This window comes from Pantherophis guttatus, chromosome 3 (genome assembly GCF_059756535.1).
Source record: "Pantherophis guttatus breed Tessera chromosome 3, ASM5975653v1, whole genome shotgun sequence".
Classification (NCBI taxonomy): Eukaryota; Metazoa; Chordata; class Lepidosauria; order Squamata; family Colubridae; genus Pantherophis; species Pantherophis guttatus.
This window is the reverse complement of record NC_142065.1, coordinates 166321349-166338395: the sequence shown is the minus strand read 5'-3', so window position 1 is coordinate 166338395 and position 17047 is coordinate 166321349. Positions and strand designations below refer to the sequence as shown.

The 17047-nt window shown below is 37.5% G+C and overlaps 1 protein-coding gene across 1 annotated transcript in view; it reads right to left on the bottom strand.

Annotated features, from left to right (window-relative positions):
- The window catches only part of COLEC12 (collectin subfamily member 12), an 87375-nt gene extending 72000 nt beyond the window's left edge, over positions 1 to 15375 (bottom strand). The window contains exons 1-2 of the mRNA XM_034429560.3: positions 14434 to 15375; positions 23 to 73 (exon numbers count right to left, since the gene is read on the bottom strand). Coding sequence (XP_034285451.1) covers positions 23 to 73; positions 14434 to 14440 — 58 coding nt within the window. The 5' untranslated portion in view covers positions 14441 to 15375. The remainder of the gene's footprint in view (positions 1 to 22; positions 74 to 14433) is intronic.
- Positions 15376 to 17047: the final 1672 nt, after the last annotated feature.

Below are 17047 nucleotides of genomic sequence, written 5' to 3'. Positions count from 1 at the left end.
TTGAAGGTGTTGTCTAACTTACCAAACCTCTTATAACCAAAGGACTGAACTTCTTCCTCTTCGGCAAAATCGTCTGTTAAAAAAAAAAGTTATGAATATCAATACTGTATAAATGTCAATATAAGAAAGATTAGGATACATAATTTAGATATTGCTATGTATTATAAATATATATAAAAATACATCCAGAGCTACTAAAAATTTCACATAGCAACTGCATTTAAATGTAACATTTGATACAAAGTAGTATGAAAAATATTAACGTTAATCCCCTCTTTTAATGCTATTTATTTCCTGGCTGGTTGTTTTAATCGGGAAGCTCTGTTTGTCTGATACACAAATATATCATCTGGTCACAGTCAGCAGTCTGTGTATGGAAATTATTGGGTGGTCCAATATGTAGTGTAATAGAACAGTCCAGGTTTTCTTACAAAACAACGTTTTAAAAAGAAAACTACATTTGGCTTAAAAGAGATTGTTGTTGCCAACTACAGTAACACTAACAAAGAAAAATATTTAACCCCATCCTGGTTTGGATGAGGAGAAAAGGATCCCAGATTAACAACAGAGAAGACCTCCTAGTAAGATATTGGAAGTTTTTCATTCATTCACAGACATTCTTTTATAGTTTTTTTTTTTAAAATAGGTGCAAATAAAATTATGGCCAATAAAATTGCCAAGTTTCCATTTACTGCTTTTGCCACTATTTATTAATATCTACATCTGATAGGCATTATGCAAGATTCATGACTCTGTTTGGAGATTTGCACGGGAAGTTTGGAGAAAAATGTAAAATGATCTGAAGAACTGCCTTAAAATACAGAACCAAAAAATGTAAACTAATTTAACTACAAAGAAGGAAAGCCCACTTACAGCAAAGCCAGAGTAAAAGAAAAAAAGATTGGGGTCTTATTTCCTTTAATGATTTGTTCACACATGTATACATGAATACCTATCAATACTGAAATCCTACTCTTTACTTGAATCACCCCAAGCAGATTGCAGTGGTTTAAAACTCCTTTTACTAATGTGTTCCCCTCCAGATGCATTGGGGCACAATTCTCATAAATGCAGTCACTGGGGCAAGGCACAACTGGGAATCCTAAGGGCTACAATCTCAACACAAGTGGACATGTATGAAATGGAGTTGATTCAGTGGTGAAATTCAGCCGGTTCTATCTGGCTTGGGTGAACCGGGAGCGCCGGCAGCAGGAGACTCCGCCCAGCCACCCGGATGTTATCACATCCCGTTTTTTACTGTCTGCGCATGCACAGAAGGCTCTGTGCATGTGTGGAGGTGGCAGGCGCGCACTCGCTCACATTTTCGAACCGGTAGTGAAGGTAAGTAAATTTCACCCCTGAATTGATTGTGTAGATTGGTTTCTATGGACCCTCAGGCTGCCTAAAAATTAGATAGGTGAGCTGCCATAAGAGATGAAGAGAAAGGGGTAGGAGGAGGGAAGAGGGGGAAAGGGGGAAGGGGAAGGGAAGAGAAGGGAAGGAAAGGAAAGGAAAGGAAAGGAAAGGAAAGGAAAGGAAAGGAAAGGAAAGGAAAGGAAAGGAAAGGAAAGGAAAAGGGTTTGCATCAGACAGACAATTTTCTATTCAGTAGCTTTATCAATTGATTAATGGTTCCAGGATATTTTTCTGTCCCCCCCCCCGGTCCCATTTGAAAATTTCCACATAGTTTTGTGTAATGGTTAAAGGTACCAGGCTAGGGACTAGGCTTAGTCCTGCCTTAGGCATGAAGCCATCTGGATGATTTTGAGCCAGTAACTAACTATGAGAAGAAGACAATGGCCAACTACTTCTGACAAAGAATGCCAAGAAAACTACATGGACTTACCAATATAATTGCCAGGATTCACGAATTGAGAAATATAAATAAATAAAGGAAAACAATTTTAATTTAAGCTAAATGTGGTGAGAAAAGAATAACTAGGAAAGGAAATGGAGAAAAACCATGACCCAATGGGGAATTTCTTCCAATGGGCTGGCAGCATTATATAAAAGCAAGACTTCCAAGTGTCAGTCCCTGCCATGAGCTCCCCAAAATGTGGAACAATCAACTGCTTTTCCTTGCATGATACCAACAACCAGACCCATTTTTGTAGTCAGATGTGATCTTGAGATTGAGAGTCTAAGGCCTGAGGGAATATATCTTTAATTATGGCAAACTCTTATGATGATTTTTAATTAAATGTGATTTCATTGTTATATATGTAAGCTAGGAAATTCATGTTCCATTTATGAGGCCCAAGATTTGTTGTCTGGATTCCAAAGAAGTTTTCAAAGATTCTGAGAAACTCAATATTAATGATTTGTGAGCAAAACCGGATATTCAATTATTCAGGAAAAACAATCAGGTTAAGACGAATGCTAAAGCTTTTTCATGCCAGCATAAGCTTCACAAAGCCAGACAACTAGAAGCTAAGGTGGATGCCATAACAAACAGATGTGACCCATAATCACTAACAAAAGGATCAGTTGCTTCCTCAGGCTGTATTGGACAAACACTACACAAGCTTTCTGGCTGTTTCAAGCACTCCGTCCTCTCTATTTGAATTGGATCTTTTAAATGATCTGAGCCTCAAGTAGAAATAAAAGTATGAAAGAACAAAAGGAGGACCGTATTTTTCAGACGCACCTTAGTTTTTGGGGAGGAAAATAAGAAAAAAGCTGATTGGCAGGTGGATCAGCCTCCAGGAATACCCCCGATCAGCTGTTCCCAGAGGTGAATTTTAGCAACAGGTTCCTTGGTTGTGAGCTCTGGCCTTGCTTTTTTTTGCTTTTCTTTCTGCCTCTGAAACTTCTGAAACTCTGTTTCAGAAAAAACGTTTTCCTGTCCCTGAAAGCCTCCGAAACAGAGCTTCAGAAAAAAAGCCTCTGAAACTCTGTTTGGGGGCTTCTTTTCTGAAGCTCTGTTTGGGGGCTTTTTTTCTGAAGCTTCATTTCTGATGCTTTTTTCAGACTCTGAAACCTCCGTTTGAGAAGCTGGGCAAGGCTACATTCGGAGTATAAGACGCACCCAGATTTTCAACCTCTCTTTTGGGGGAAAAAGGTGCATCTTATACTCTGAAAAATATGGTAATCATTAGAAGGAACAATTCGCGATATTGTAAAATGTCTTGACTGGTCATTAGATCTAGATTCAAACATTTATTCAGCTATAACATTCACTGGAAGTTGTGTAACATGAAAAAAGTAAGTGTGTACAGAATATATACAAGTCATCCTCAATTTACAACAGTCCACTGACTGACCATTCAAAGTTACAACGGTACTGGAAAACGTGATTTATGACTATTTTTCAGTTACAACCTTTGTAACATCCCCATGATCATGTGATAAAAATTCAGACGCTTGGCAATTGGTTCATACTTATGACCATTGCTGTGTCGCAAGATCATGTGATTTCCTTTTGCGACCTTCTGACAAGCAAAGTCAACGGGGAAACTGGATTCACTTAATGACCTGGTTACTAACCTATCAATCATAGTGATTCACTTAACATATGTGGCAAGAAAAGTCATAAAGTATGGCAAAAAACTCACTTAACAAATGTCTCACTTAATAACAGAAATGTTGGGCTCAATTGAGATTGTAAGAAATATCTGTATTTTCTTCCCAAACAATGGCTGCAAGCAAGACTAAGAGAAATGAACTTGCAGAGCAGAAGGAATTATTTCTAGACACAAAAATAGGTGGTTTACAAGTTTTTAAATCAATTTTTAAGTCAGTCTAACTGCAAGTTTTTATTATTCAGCAAGTTTTCTATTGAACAACCAAAGTTGTTTAAGTTTATTACATACACCTGTATTAAACACTCATGTCTGAATGTAATTTTCAATTAGGCAAAACAGTGCATCATAAGGCAACAATTTTTTGAATCAACATTAAAAATTCATTCAAATTCCAAGGAAAATCAATGGGTAGCAGGTAGTGAAAGACGCTCCCATTGTTTTTTGCCTGCCCATGGTTATTCTGTTTCTCTGTTTAGATGCGGAAATATTCCTGAAACATTGACCCTATGGGTCACAGGTTCCTTAGTAAATTCTAGGGAAAGAAGGGGAAAAAGGCAAAACTGACTTGCCAACAACACAAGGAATAGCAATCAGAATGGATGGTGACCAGCAACCAATGTCTGATTGTAAACTTGCATCTGTATGGAGTCTGCACTGTTAGCAGAAGACTTATGAAGTATGTCATCAGAATACATTTACAGTCACCTACGTGGTTAAATAAGAATCCAAATCTGACTCTCTACAGTTCTAATTCAACACTAAATTCATTGACTTAATATTTTCCAGGTTGTTTTTAAGCAATGTCTTGAAAATTAATTAATACGTTCCCATCCAAAAAAAATTTCTTTGTATCAACAAAAAAATGTGAAGTAAAAATGGCATAATTTCTGTACTGATGTTTCATGTCTATATAATGTAGTATATATGCCCATACATAAGTCATTGAGCTCAAGAAAGAAAATTGGAAGCTAAAACCTATCTTTTATACTCACATAGATTTAAATCCCTTTCTTTCTCTGACAGTTTGTCAGTTTTTGGATTTCAAGATGATTTCAGTGGGACTGTTAGAATAGCACTGCTAAGCTTTATTAATGTCATTCTTGGCAAATGAAAAAAGGTTACGTTCTTGTAAAATATAAATAACTCAAATATGATTTTAACAAAAAATACTCAGAAATTGAAAAATGCTAAAAGAAAATATGGCCCTTCAATTTTTCCTAAATTTTATCGCCAACTGCTTTTGAAATTTTAATCACATCTACATGAGTAGATCTTAAAACTTAGTATAAAACTTGTGCTGTTCTGAAGGAAATAAAGTGTTTCCGGGAAGTTTCAACTAAGTTAATAATGAAAAATTTGAATTTACTAAGCATATTTTAATAATATTTAACTAGCTTCTCAGTATAATTGATCCTTATTGGGAAAAAACTACAGAGGAATTCAATGATTCAATTATAATTTATCTTTGTTGTAGTATATGTACCTGGAGAATTTTCTAGCTGTGTATGCATAGATATACAATGGAATTAATTTTCTATTCAAAATTCTCAGTAAAGATTTCAGTCTGGTTAAAATTAAGACATATCATTTATGTTCAAATATTTCTTCCATATTAAAAAAAAATATTTATTTTCATAAAGCCAATGACATTCTTGCATAACCATTGTATTTAAACTTCAGTTTTGCAGCATAATTTTTGTACAGACATTTGTCATACTTGCATAACCAATATTTGAGCCTTAATAATAATGCACTGTAAACATAAATTAAAATATTTCAAAAATTTAAATGATTGATACAATGGTGCTAAAATGTCATGACCTGCAAATAGTTAGGCAAAGTTCACTAAGTGAAACCACAACTGTCTTTATGATCTTACTTCAGCTTCCCTTTGGTTTACAGTTCTGAGAAGGTTGTAAATACAAAAGGTTGGTCATAAACTTACTTTATCATCACTATTGTAACTGAACTGGTCATGGAATGATCCAGCTCTGATTAATTTTAAGAAGGACTTGCTGGAGAGTCAGTAAAACAAGGCACCCAGAAAGCTTTGAAGAGCTGTTCCAACATTGTATGTCAATCAATGCATTTGGAAAAGTTGAGACATGGAGGAAGTAGTAAGAAAAGGAAGCATTACAGACTCTCTTCATTCTTGCCTCATGTCTATGGCTTATTGGACACCACTGCTGCAGAACCCATGCAAACAAGATCAGTAAAAATATCTCTCTTCCCAGCAGAGAAATAGAGAAGGAAAGAATTTATGTCTCTACTATGGAGCCTTCAGACATCTGGCCAAGATTTGCATGGCTACAATACAGGCCTCTGAGTCAGTTGTAAAGTGCTATACCAGTAGAACCACACAGCCAGTGCCCAACTCATTCCAAAGACTTGTTTTCAGGAAATCTAGCAGGCTTCCCTCTCAACAGAATGGCCAGGGTGGCCTCAGACAATCAACAAGAGAACAGGCAACTGACAACAGACAAATTTTATTCTCTATTTTAGTCACTCTTCATTCAGACTCAAGTTTGGAAATGCAATATTCAGTTATTATAGACTTGGGAGCCACCACCAATTTCACAGATGAGACCACAGTGCAAGTTTAAGATTTCCCATGAAGTTATTAGAGAAATCTATGTTATGGAAACGATTGACAGGAAAGCTTTTTCAACTAGGCCTATTTTGCAACATGATACATTTTTGCAGCTGACAGCAAATTATCATCCAGAATCTTTGCTACTCTATGTCTGTGATATGTGCACCCATTGTGCTGGGTATTAATTGGCTGCAAACCCACATTACAGATGCTTACTGAAGCAATGAACAATTTCTTTTCCAAAAGAAGAGAATGTATGTAGTGTATTGGTGCTCCCTAAGCTTGTTTGTTTGCTTGCAGATATTTCATTATCAGACAAGGTAGCACATTACTTGCTGGTCAAGTATTGAAATGTATGCAAGCAAACAAGCTCAAAAGGCACCAAGAGACTCCACAATTTCTTTTCACCCTTAAGATGTCAACAGCACTGTTTGCAAGTTTCCCCACTCTTATTCCTCTCCGGTCACTGAATCACCTTCCTTCTTGGAAAAATACAAAGTTTTTGATAGTTTTGAGAAGGAGGAGGAGGAGGAAGAGGAGGAGGAAGCAAGAACACTGCCTCCTCACTGAGAGTGTAACATCAATTTGAATTCAGGAGTACAGATCCGAGTTAAGACCTCATATCCTGTGTCAGATGACAACCTGAGAAAAGGTTTTATTCATCCTTCAAAATCTCTAATATTGATACGGGCATTTTACATATCCAACTGTTGATTCCTGCAAAATTTGCTTACATAATATATTCTTCCATAGGTACATCTCCCTTTCAGGCAAGTTATGGTCATTACCGCCCACATCTTGCCCTCTAGAACTTCTAAATCTGCTGTTTTTTGTGCCTTAGAGTTTCTGCAGGAAAAGCAGGCCGCTCAGTTCATCTTAAAGAAACAGCTAGAAGGAGCCTGGATAGCTCTGTGGACAAGGCACTGTAATTTAACACCAGCTGTCTGCAATTAAAGTAAGTTCGAATCTTGCCAGGCTCAAGGTTGACTCAGCCTTCCATCCTTTCTAAGGTAGGTAAATTGAGGATCCAGTTTGTGGGGGCAATAAGCTGACTTTGTATAAATATACAAAAGTATGAAGGCTATTGCTTAACGCACTGTAAGCCGCTCTGAGTCTCCAAAGAAGGGCGGCATATAAATCAAATTTTAAAAAAAAGAAACAGCTAGATTTGGCAAAGTTTGCATAGAAGCATGCTGCAAGCACACATAGGAAAAAAGGTGCTCAGGTTGCAGCAGGAGATTTAATGTGGCTCTCCACTAAGCTTTTACTTTTTTCCTACCCCAAGATTTGGACTCAAAGTTCATTGATCCCTTCCCAATTACAATTACCTGCTTCCATGAAGGTTCATTTGGTCTTCCACTGGTCATTGCTTGTGTCTGAGGCTCCCTGCTCTCTGAATTCTAAATCTGTTCTTCTCCATTTCTGGAGGATTAGGAAAGTGTCTAAAAAGCAGAATGCATTCTAGATTCTAAGTGCAGGAGGAAATACTTAGAATATCTGGTTCACTGGGAGACGGGTACTCTGAACGTGCAAAGTCATATGAAAGCACAACAAATACCTGTAACCCATGCCTAGTACACAAGTTTTATCTGAAATTCCCTCAAAGTCCCAATACCATGATTGCCACCTTTATCAATAGACAGTGAATCTCCAGATGAACACTTGTCATGACAGAGTTCCCAGTTCAGGCTACAGTGCAATAGTCAGGAACAGGGATCTCTGACTGTGGTAGCAAGATTCATCTAGTGACCTTGGGATGCCAGCAAACAAGGTGTGTGTGTGTGTGTGTGTGTGCGTGCGTGCATGCGCGCAGTGGGGATGAGTCTGTAGTTGGTTCCAGGAATGGGTTCTAAATTTTTTTACTACCGGTTCTGTGGGCGTGGCTTATTTTGTGGGCATGGCTTGATAGTCATGTGACAATTCTTTAGGATTTAGCAGAGGTACTGGTCTACCAGGCTTTTAACTGCTTGCAGAGCTGTACCGGTCTACCCATTTATTTTTGCAGGCACTGGTCTACTCATTTGTTTTTGGAGGCATTGGTCTACCACCACACTGCCTTTTAACACTGATCAGCTGTAGGGCGGCCCTTTGAAACCTTGCGGCAAGAGTTTAAACAGTTTTTTTTCCTTCTAGCCAATCAGCTGGGACTCAGGAGGCAGCAATAGATTGTGGGTGGGGCCAAATAAAAGGTAAGAATAACGCAGGGAGGGTGGGGGGGAGAACCAATTTGATGACGTCATATCGTCACCGCTACTGGCTCGGCGGAACCGGGAGGAACCCACCACTGGTTGGTTCTCATAACACCATACTAGCATTTTCTTTGCAAGATAGAGCAGAGATTGAAGGTAATGGGGAAAGAAACAGGAGCAGGAGCTCTAAAAAAGGTGTCCACAACTGTTAAGAAAACATCAATTTAGCCCTAGTAAGAAGCAAGAGGTAAGAAAGAAACTCAAGATTATCCTGCTTTGATACTCTTTGATATAAGAGAGAAGGAGGGATAAACTCTGTCAGGCTTTCAATATATTCCTATAAGAATAGAATTTTAGTAGTTCTTATGGCGTTCTGTTTCTTTACCTGGTCTATTTCAAAGGGCTGTCAGGTTTAGTATTGAGGATTCATATGACAATATTTTTTTTTTTGTTCAAGGATATAATAATTCCAATGCTGTAAACACAATCCCAATGATTTCTGTGCAACTAGCTTCAAATGGCAAAATAAATAAAATTCTGAATTTCACTGTTGGCTCATGCTACTGGAACATCTGAAAATGGTAATTCCATCTCTGGATATTAGGATGAACTTAGCTTTTGAAACCAGATCAGATATTTCTTCCTGAACTGCATGGAAAAACCGCAGCCTCAAATTTGTGTAGAAGATAGCATACCACATTCACTTGTTTCTCAGATTTTTCTGAACCAGTCTTGCATTCAGCATTAAATTTATTGCATTCACAAGTAAATATCATCCTTATAACAACTGCAACTATATTATGGGTCTTTGTCTTTTGCACTATGTGGGTAATTGTTTAGGATATTTCTAGAAAACATAAACTAAAAGTTATTTTAACATTGTGTAAATATCAGAGTGATCTTCTGGTATGTTACTTTATTATGTTACAAATGGCATATAAATGGTATACGTTTGTAACAAAATGTGCATATTTTTATGATTACATTGTTGATCAGGAAATGAAATCATAAATTCAGCAAACTCAAAGTGCACATTATAGTTTCTAATTATTTTTTAAAAACAACAGAAAGAAGAGACACAGTTATATAACCCAACTATAGCTTACTTTAAAAAGTCACATATTAAGTTTAATATACTGAACACATTAAATTAAAGCCATCTAAGTCAAAGGCAAGTTAAGTTTGGTTTGTCATGATATGTGAACTTAACCAATATGTCATCATGGTCTCTAAAAATATGACAAGACATAATTAAGACCTGTGGTGGTGCAATGGTTAGTGTGCAGTACTGCAGGCTACTTCTGCTGCCTGCTGGCTGCCTGCAATTTGGCAGTTCGAATCTCACCAGGCTCAAGGTTGACTCAGCCTTCCATCCTTCTGAGGTGGGTAAAATGAGGACCCAGATTGTTGGGGTAAACCGCTAGAGAGGGCTGTGAAGCGGTATATAAGTCTAAGTGCTATTGCTATTGACAACTTACAAGTTTTTTTCAAGCTCTACACAAGCCTCACCTGAAACTTTTTTAAGAACTTGCACATCATCCTAGCAACCATTTGTCAATGGACAATCCCTCTCAAATGGAAGCCAACATGTCCTCAAAATTCCACATCTCCAACACCCCCAAAGGTTCGAGCCCTTAAATTTGATAATGGCAAAGTCAACATAAGATGAGTAGAGAGAAAAATCTTAGAGGAGTTAATAAGAACAAGATTCCCAAAGCTCTTTAGTAATCCAGCTAGGGGTCTCCAGGTTTTATTGTTTTCAGTTTAATCTCTCTGATCCACCTATCCATGTGTGCTCTAGTAAATGTACACACATAGAGTCTGCATCATCAGTTTCATAAATACAAAGGGATGCTGAATTCAAATATATTGACTCCAACTTGAAAGTTTATTCATTAGTCAGGGACAGGTTGCATTCTCTGACTCCTAAAAATAACATTAAGTCAAGGGGAAACATAAGTGCATCTGTTCATATCACTAAAGGAACAACACAGAGAATTTTCTTAATCTTTCTTTGGTAGATACTCAGCCCCTTTTGGGCCTGGAAAGCTAAAAGAAAGCTAAAAGAAAGCATATTGTGGCCTCTTTTGGCCGAGAAACCAAGAGCCCCCAACAAGAGCAATTCCATCTGGCTGCAAAACCATATCATGGTAGTTGATAATTCACTGTTTCACTATTGCTCTCTAAAGCTGTCTTTTCTTTGCAGATCTTTGTTTTTTTAGTTATTAAAACTCAAGACCAAGCTAGTTTATTTTTTAAATTTGAGTCAGTAGTAATTATCTAAATGCTATGATAAAATTGTAGCCAATAACATTAAAAATGTTTTTGTGTCCATTTAATCACAACTATATTCTTGCTTTCATTTAGTAAACATGAAACAGCTGTATTTTTTGCCATATAATGTTTACATTTCTAAGAATTTATCCTGCATTACATAGTAGTTTTACAGTCTCTACTGATATATTTCATTAATAAATTTACATGATAATGCAACAAACTTAGATTTCAGATTCTTTTCCACTATAATCATTTGGCTTCAGTTGGCAACCATTTGTAAAATCACTATATTGTGTTGTATAATTTTTTTCCACCTAAACGATAGGAAATGTTTATCTCAGACCATGGCTTAACAGTGGTGAGACTTCTGAGTAGGAGAATGAAAATCGTGTTTTTTCACTCATGAGAATTTTCTCATCGTTTCCCTTTTTTTTGGTCAGCCATTTATGCAATAGCTGAGGAAAAAGTTGAAATTTGGAAAAGAAGTTGAATTTTTCAAGAATGAAAGTTTTCACTATGAAATATAATGGCAGAAGGAAAGGAGTATTCTTCATCAATGCAACTTTGCCCAATTTTGGAGGATATAAGTGTAATGAAAAACTTACAAATAGATTTATCTTATCACAATTTATCTTTATTGTCATCCCATGTATTTGAGCATCAGGCATTCTTGACAGGTTATTTTGTCACATAATATTGACCTTCAAATAACAAAAAATATAATATCCTTTTACATATATGTACCAATTTCATTATTTTGATAGTTTAGAGTTCTCCATTAAAAGCAGCGGTGAAATGCTCCTGGTTCGGATCGGATTGCCCGATCCAGTAGCAATGGAGGTGGGTGGTTCAGAGAACCAGTAGCAAAAATCCCTGCCCCTCCCCCCCCATTGCCCAGCTGAGCCGCGCAATCATCAGAGGCTTTTTTTTTTTAATTTTTAAAAGCATTTTTTTCTACAACCTCTTTGGCCGAAAACACACTTTTAAAAGTAAAAAAAAAAGCCTCTGATGATTGCGCAGCTCAACTGGGATCATCAGAGGCTTTTAAAAGCATATTTTCTACAACCTCTTCGTCTGAAGAGGTTATAGAAAAAATGTTTTTAAAAGGAAAAAAAATCTCTGCCGATCAGGCAAGTCAGCTGGGATCGTCAGAGGCTTTTAAAAAAAAAAAGAAAGCCTCTGCTGATCAGGCAAGTCAGCTGGGATCGTCAGAGGCTTTAAAAGCATTTTTTTACAACCTCTTCAGCCGAAGAGATTGTAGAAAAAATGGTTTTAAAAGTTAAAAAAAAAAGTTGGCCACGCCCACTCAGTCATATTACCACCCACTGACCAAGCCACGCCCACAGAACCAGTAGTAACAAATTTTACATTTCATCACTGATAAAAAGGTATGCTTGATTAGTTTTAATCTAAGGCAGGGGTGTCAAACTCAAGGTCCGGGAACCGAATCCACCCCTGCCCCCTGAAGGTCAAACATAACCCTGATGTGACCCTTAATGAAGTCGAGTTTGACACCCCTGATCTAAGGCTTAAACTCTGCAAAATTTAAAAGAATCCAAGAACAAAGAGAGGGTACCGGGAGAGATAACCAAATTAGCTAAATTAGGATGCAATATTATGAAATAATTATATTCATTTTGGCACCACAGATCATTTTCATAATACTTGATTAACCAGTTCATTTGAAATTTTCACTGAAGGATGTTTTCATAAAGTCCTAATTTTAAAATTGTATTAATATTATTCTGGGTATCTTGGAAAACATTCCAAAATTATTGGAAATATTTAATGCAACAAGACATTAATTGTGAATCCTGAAAGAAATGGGGAACACTACTGTAGTTAGCAAAAATCTCAAACTCTAAAAATTAAAATAGCAATAGGACCTAGACTTATGTACCACTCCACTCTACTTTATAGCAGTTGCTGAGCAGTTTACAATGTCAGCATATTGCCCCTAACAATCTGGGTCCTCATTTTACTGAGCTTGGAAGGATGGAAGGCTGAGACAACCTTCAGCTGGTCAGGATCAAACTCTTGGCAGTGGGCAGAATTAGCATAAAATTTGATCAATTTAATCAAATTTTCTGATTTGATTAAAATGTATCTGATTAAATTGCTCAAGAGTGAAATATCTTACCAGTGCTGCTATCTTACTCACACCTACATATAACTGAATTGAAATTGACTAAGTGGGGTACCTTTAAACAAGCCTGTATAAACCTAAGTTAACACAGCAATTATTTCAGGCAGAGAGTAACACTTTCCCTTAACAACTGATCTGTCTGCAAGTGGCATCTCATTTCAGTTTATCATGTATGCAAGCTACATAAAAGAATAATACCAATCACTGAGCAATTTTTTTATCATGTGAAGATCCACCATGATCTACATTATATACAAATGCATGAATCAAGTAAAATTCTTGCTGGTATTACTGTTGAGCATTTGGAATAAAGAGCAAAAAGATAACATTTCCCCCCTTCTTTATTCCCAAATAAGGCCCTGCAAAAAAGAGCTTAATCTTCACTTTTTATGAAAATAGCTCATTAAGTTATTTACTAAGCAAACATGCAATGTTTTTCATTTGCTAATGTCATCACATTGATCTTGGTAAGAGCCTGAAAAATAAATATGAGCCCCTGGTGGTTTTACTGATAAAAATAATGTTAATTTCTAATTATCTTAAGCATTATGATAATTATTACGTCCTCAATACCAGATGATATTCAAAACTTACTTTCATGTGTGTGGGCTTAGTTGAACTAAATACTATTCCCTATAGACTGCTTCTCTGGCAAAAAACAAAACAAAACAATGACTATACTGAACAGTGTTTTTATTGGTCTCTGGAAAAAACAATCACTGTTCCTGCCTTCTTGGCATCAACAGCCCCATACCACACTTCAAACAGCATGCTAGGATTCAGTCAGTTTCCCTCACATCCATCCATGTGCGTATTTATCCACATAGTTCCTAAGATTATTTCTGAAAATCTACACTTGAAAGCTCAACAACTATTTCCTGTACCCGTGAAAACATTCGATCCCAGGGTGTACAGAGATTTTTGCTTACTCTGCAGATTACTTGGAGTACTATTATTTTCATTAATGAAATGTACATTGTAACGTATCTTTTTTATTAAGGTCCAAAATGTGCCAAAGAGAAGATTCATCGGCGAAGTTGAATGACACAAGCAATGGGACCTGAAACGCTTTCCCCTTAACGTGTGATTCAAAAGCTGGTGGGGGAAAAGCTGAGTTGTAAACTCGAGCTTTCAGTATATGCAATGCACAGCAAAGGCCAAATATTTTTCCAGTCTATAGATCTTGAGGGAAAAAATGCCAAATATATTTCATAAGGCAGTTAAGCCTCTACTGGAATCTAATCACTGCCAGATGTCTAGAAGAACATCACGAAATGCTGGCAACCCCCCACTGGTCTCTCCCAAAACTGCAGAGGCAAGTTTTAAAACATTTTTTTAGATAAGTGGCCAAGAAATATGTGCTACAGAAAGCAGAAATCGAGCGGGTGAACACTTTGCACCCCTGGACAGTCCTTTTTTTTTAATTTAAAAAACAAACCCCACAGAGGGGTCTCTAAACAACTTACAAGAAGCTGAACCTGGGTTTTTCTTTAAGAACAAATGGCAGCTTTCATCCTTAATGACTAGCAATCCACCCAGCTTCAGTTTCTCTCACAAACACACACAAAACACAAACCCTCTTGCAAAAATATTTGCTTTCACAAGAAGCCCATATTCACTGCTGACAAGCCTCCTGCTCTTTCACAGCCGCCCAGCAATTTCCAATACCTACTTTCTGAAATAGCCACCCACTCATGGGCTTACCTTTCATGTTGGCACACCAGGCGGTCACATAGAAAACTCAGATGCTGGAGGAATTTGCTGCTGTTAACACAAAACTCCTTATTGGATTTCCATGCCGGGTGCCCGGGATCTTCTGATCAGGAGCAAGGATGGATGGATGGATGAATGGATGGATGGAACTCTTGACCTCTAGCTCAGCCCGTCTGAAGGAGTCCGAAGTTTACACTCTCGTGACTGGCCTAAGCTCAGACGACCAGCCTCTGCTGCCCCTCCTCTCTGCTCAGTTTTGGAAAGGAGAGAAAGCTTTTGGCTCCACAGTTCCCCCCCCCTGCAGCTCCCCTTTCCCCCCGCCTCTTTCACGAGCTGGACTGTAAAGTAAGGCAAAGAAGAGACTGTAATAATAAACCTCCAGCGAAGTTTGAATGAGGAGTAGAAACTTCTTCCCTCTTCTCCTAAATCAGCCTCCCAAAAGCTCCAGATTGTCCTGAAAAATTCCTGCACAATCAGCTGCCTTCCCTCTCTTCTTTCCTTCCTTTCCTTTCCCTTCCCTGTGAAGTTGACTCTTCTCGGACAGAGAGCTCTTAAATGTGAAGCCAAAATGTTTTGGCAGAGACCTAGGTGTGTAGGCTCTCCATAGAGGCAAAACACTTTGAGGATGGAAAACAGAAAAGCTCAGCAGCCTCAGCTCGACATTTCAAGCCTTCCAAAATCTGGTCCCCTTCCCAGGATGCAGAAATCTCTGTTGAAGAGGGCTGTTTGTTCTAAAAGAAGATAAATAATCACCAATAACACATGCAGTTTCATTCTGGTTAAATCAACAATTGTGCTGTCCCGAATTTTGTGCACCAGAGTAGGTTTTGACTTTGGAATATTCCAGTTTCTTCCAGAACATTCCATTTTCTTCCTGGAACAGACCCACCGAGATTCCAAGTGTGGCTTGTGAGTTTCCAGACCTTTATCATTAGGAACAGAAAGGAGTCTACAGAACTTCCTGTTCCAGACACATGAACCATTTTCAGAAAGCTTGGTTTGCCTTGCCTGCACCATTATGCATATCCCTAATGAACACACTGCCCTTACAAGAAAACATGGTTGGCTTGTGTGTGGTTTGCTGTGTTTTGAAAACCCAGGTAATTGGGATAAACCTGTACAGAGTTTTAAGTCCATTCTGCACTATATCATCATAGTTTGACTACTATAAAACTTGAAATAGTGGACTCTAGAGCAAATAACAAATAATGACTGACTACAGAATAAGGAATAAGATTAAAACAATAAATTTAAATTAAAAAAAAAAAGAATAAGGAGTAAGGAAAGACTCTCAGTCTTATTTCACCAAAGTGGGAGATAAAATAAGTAATGGGCACCTTCTTCCCCACACCTGACTCATATCCTTTGTTTATGTTGGGTACAGTATATTTCTCTGGATGCATGAAAAAAACCCTAAAATACTCATTTCACCATTATTTCAACTACACATAGCTTGTGTTTAGTGACCACAATTGAAACCTGCAGCTTGGTTGTTTAGAAAAATGGTCGCTAAGTGAAACCTGTGCTTATGTTCTTATTTCACCTTTCCTTTGCTTTACAAACCTTCAAAGGCCATAAATGAAAAGATTGGTCACAATGTTATTTTTGTATAACAGTTGTTTAATATGGATCCAGTCGTAACTGTGAATAGTCCCTAAACAAGGCAGTTACTAAACATGGATTAGCTGTACATCCTTGCTGACTGAAAATTACTTCTGCTTAATTCTATCCTGTCATATTATCTACGCAGTCTGAGACATCATGAGCTGATCTCACACTGAAATAGACCTTCCCTGTGGAACTGACCTCTATGAGTCAAAAAAGTCAAGATGGTGGCCATGACCATGAAATTAAAGCCCACCCCCTTTTTACATGCAGGATGCTGCAGGCACCTCTCTATCTGAAATGAGAGACGAATTCCTTCAAAATACATGTTTTGTTGGAGCCAAATATGTGAGCCTTAGAGTTCTTGTCAGAGCAGGACAAAGCTGTTCCATTTTTCTGTGTCTCTCTTGAGAGTCTCTTCTACAGGATCAAAAAATACTCTGGTACAGTCTTCTTCAATCTTTTGCCTAGCAAACAATCCCCCAAAACTCTTAGTTCCCATAACTCATTGTCTGGTTATGCTGGCTGGAATTAAGAGGTCTGTAATCAATCATTTCTGGAGAGCATTAGAATGAAGAAAATGGTGACTATAAGTACATGAATACATGTGCATGCACAGACAGACAGACAGACAGACAGACTCACAAACAGTTTAGTCAACTCTTCTTTAATTGGTAGACTGTATTGGAGCCCCTTCCCCCCCACCCCAAATACCAGAATTAAATCCAACATTTTGTTTTAATTTTTTTCTTTTTTATGTACCCTAAGGATGTCATATCGAATTAATACACTTGTGAGTGCATATTTGTTTAATAAGGATACAGTATTTTAGAGCTTTAAAAACTTTTAAAATGTAAGAATCAAGCCCTTAATAATTTACCGATGGGCCCTTTATATCTTTCTCAACCCCCCCCCAAAATATAAATAAAATGCTCATGTTCTACATGCAACCTGAAAAAAAACACAAGTAGATGTTCTCTAGAATGTTGGAATCCAATTC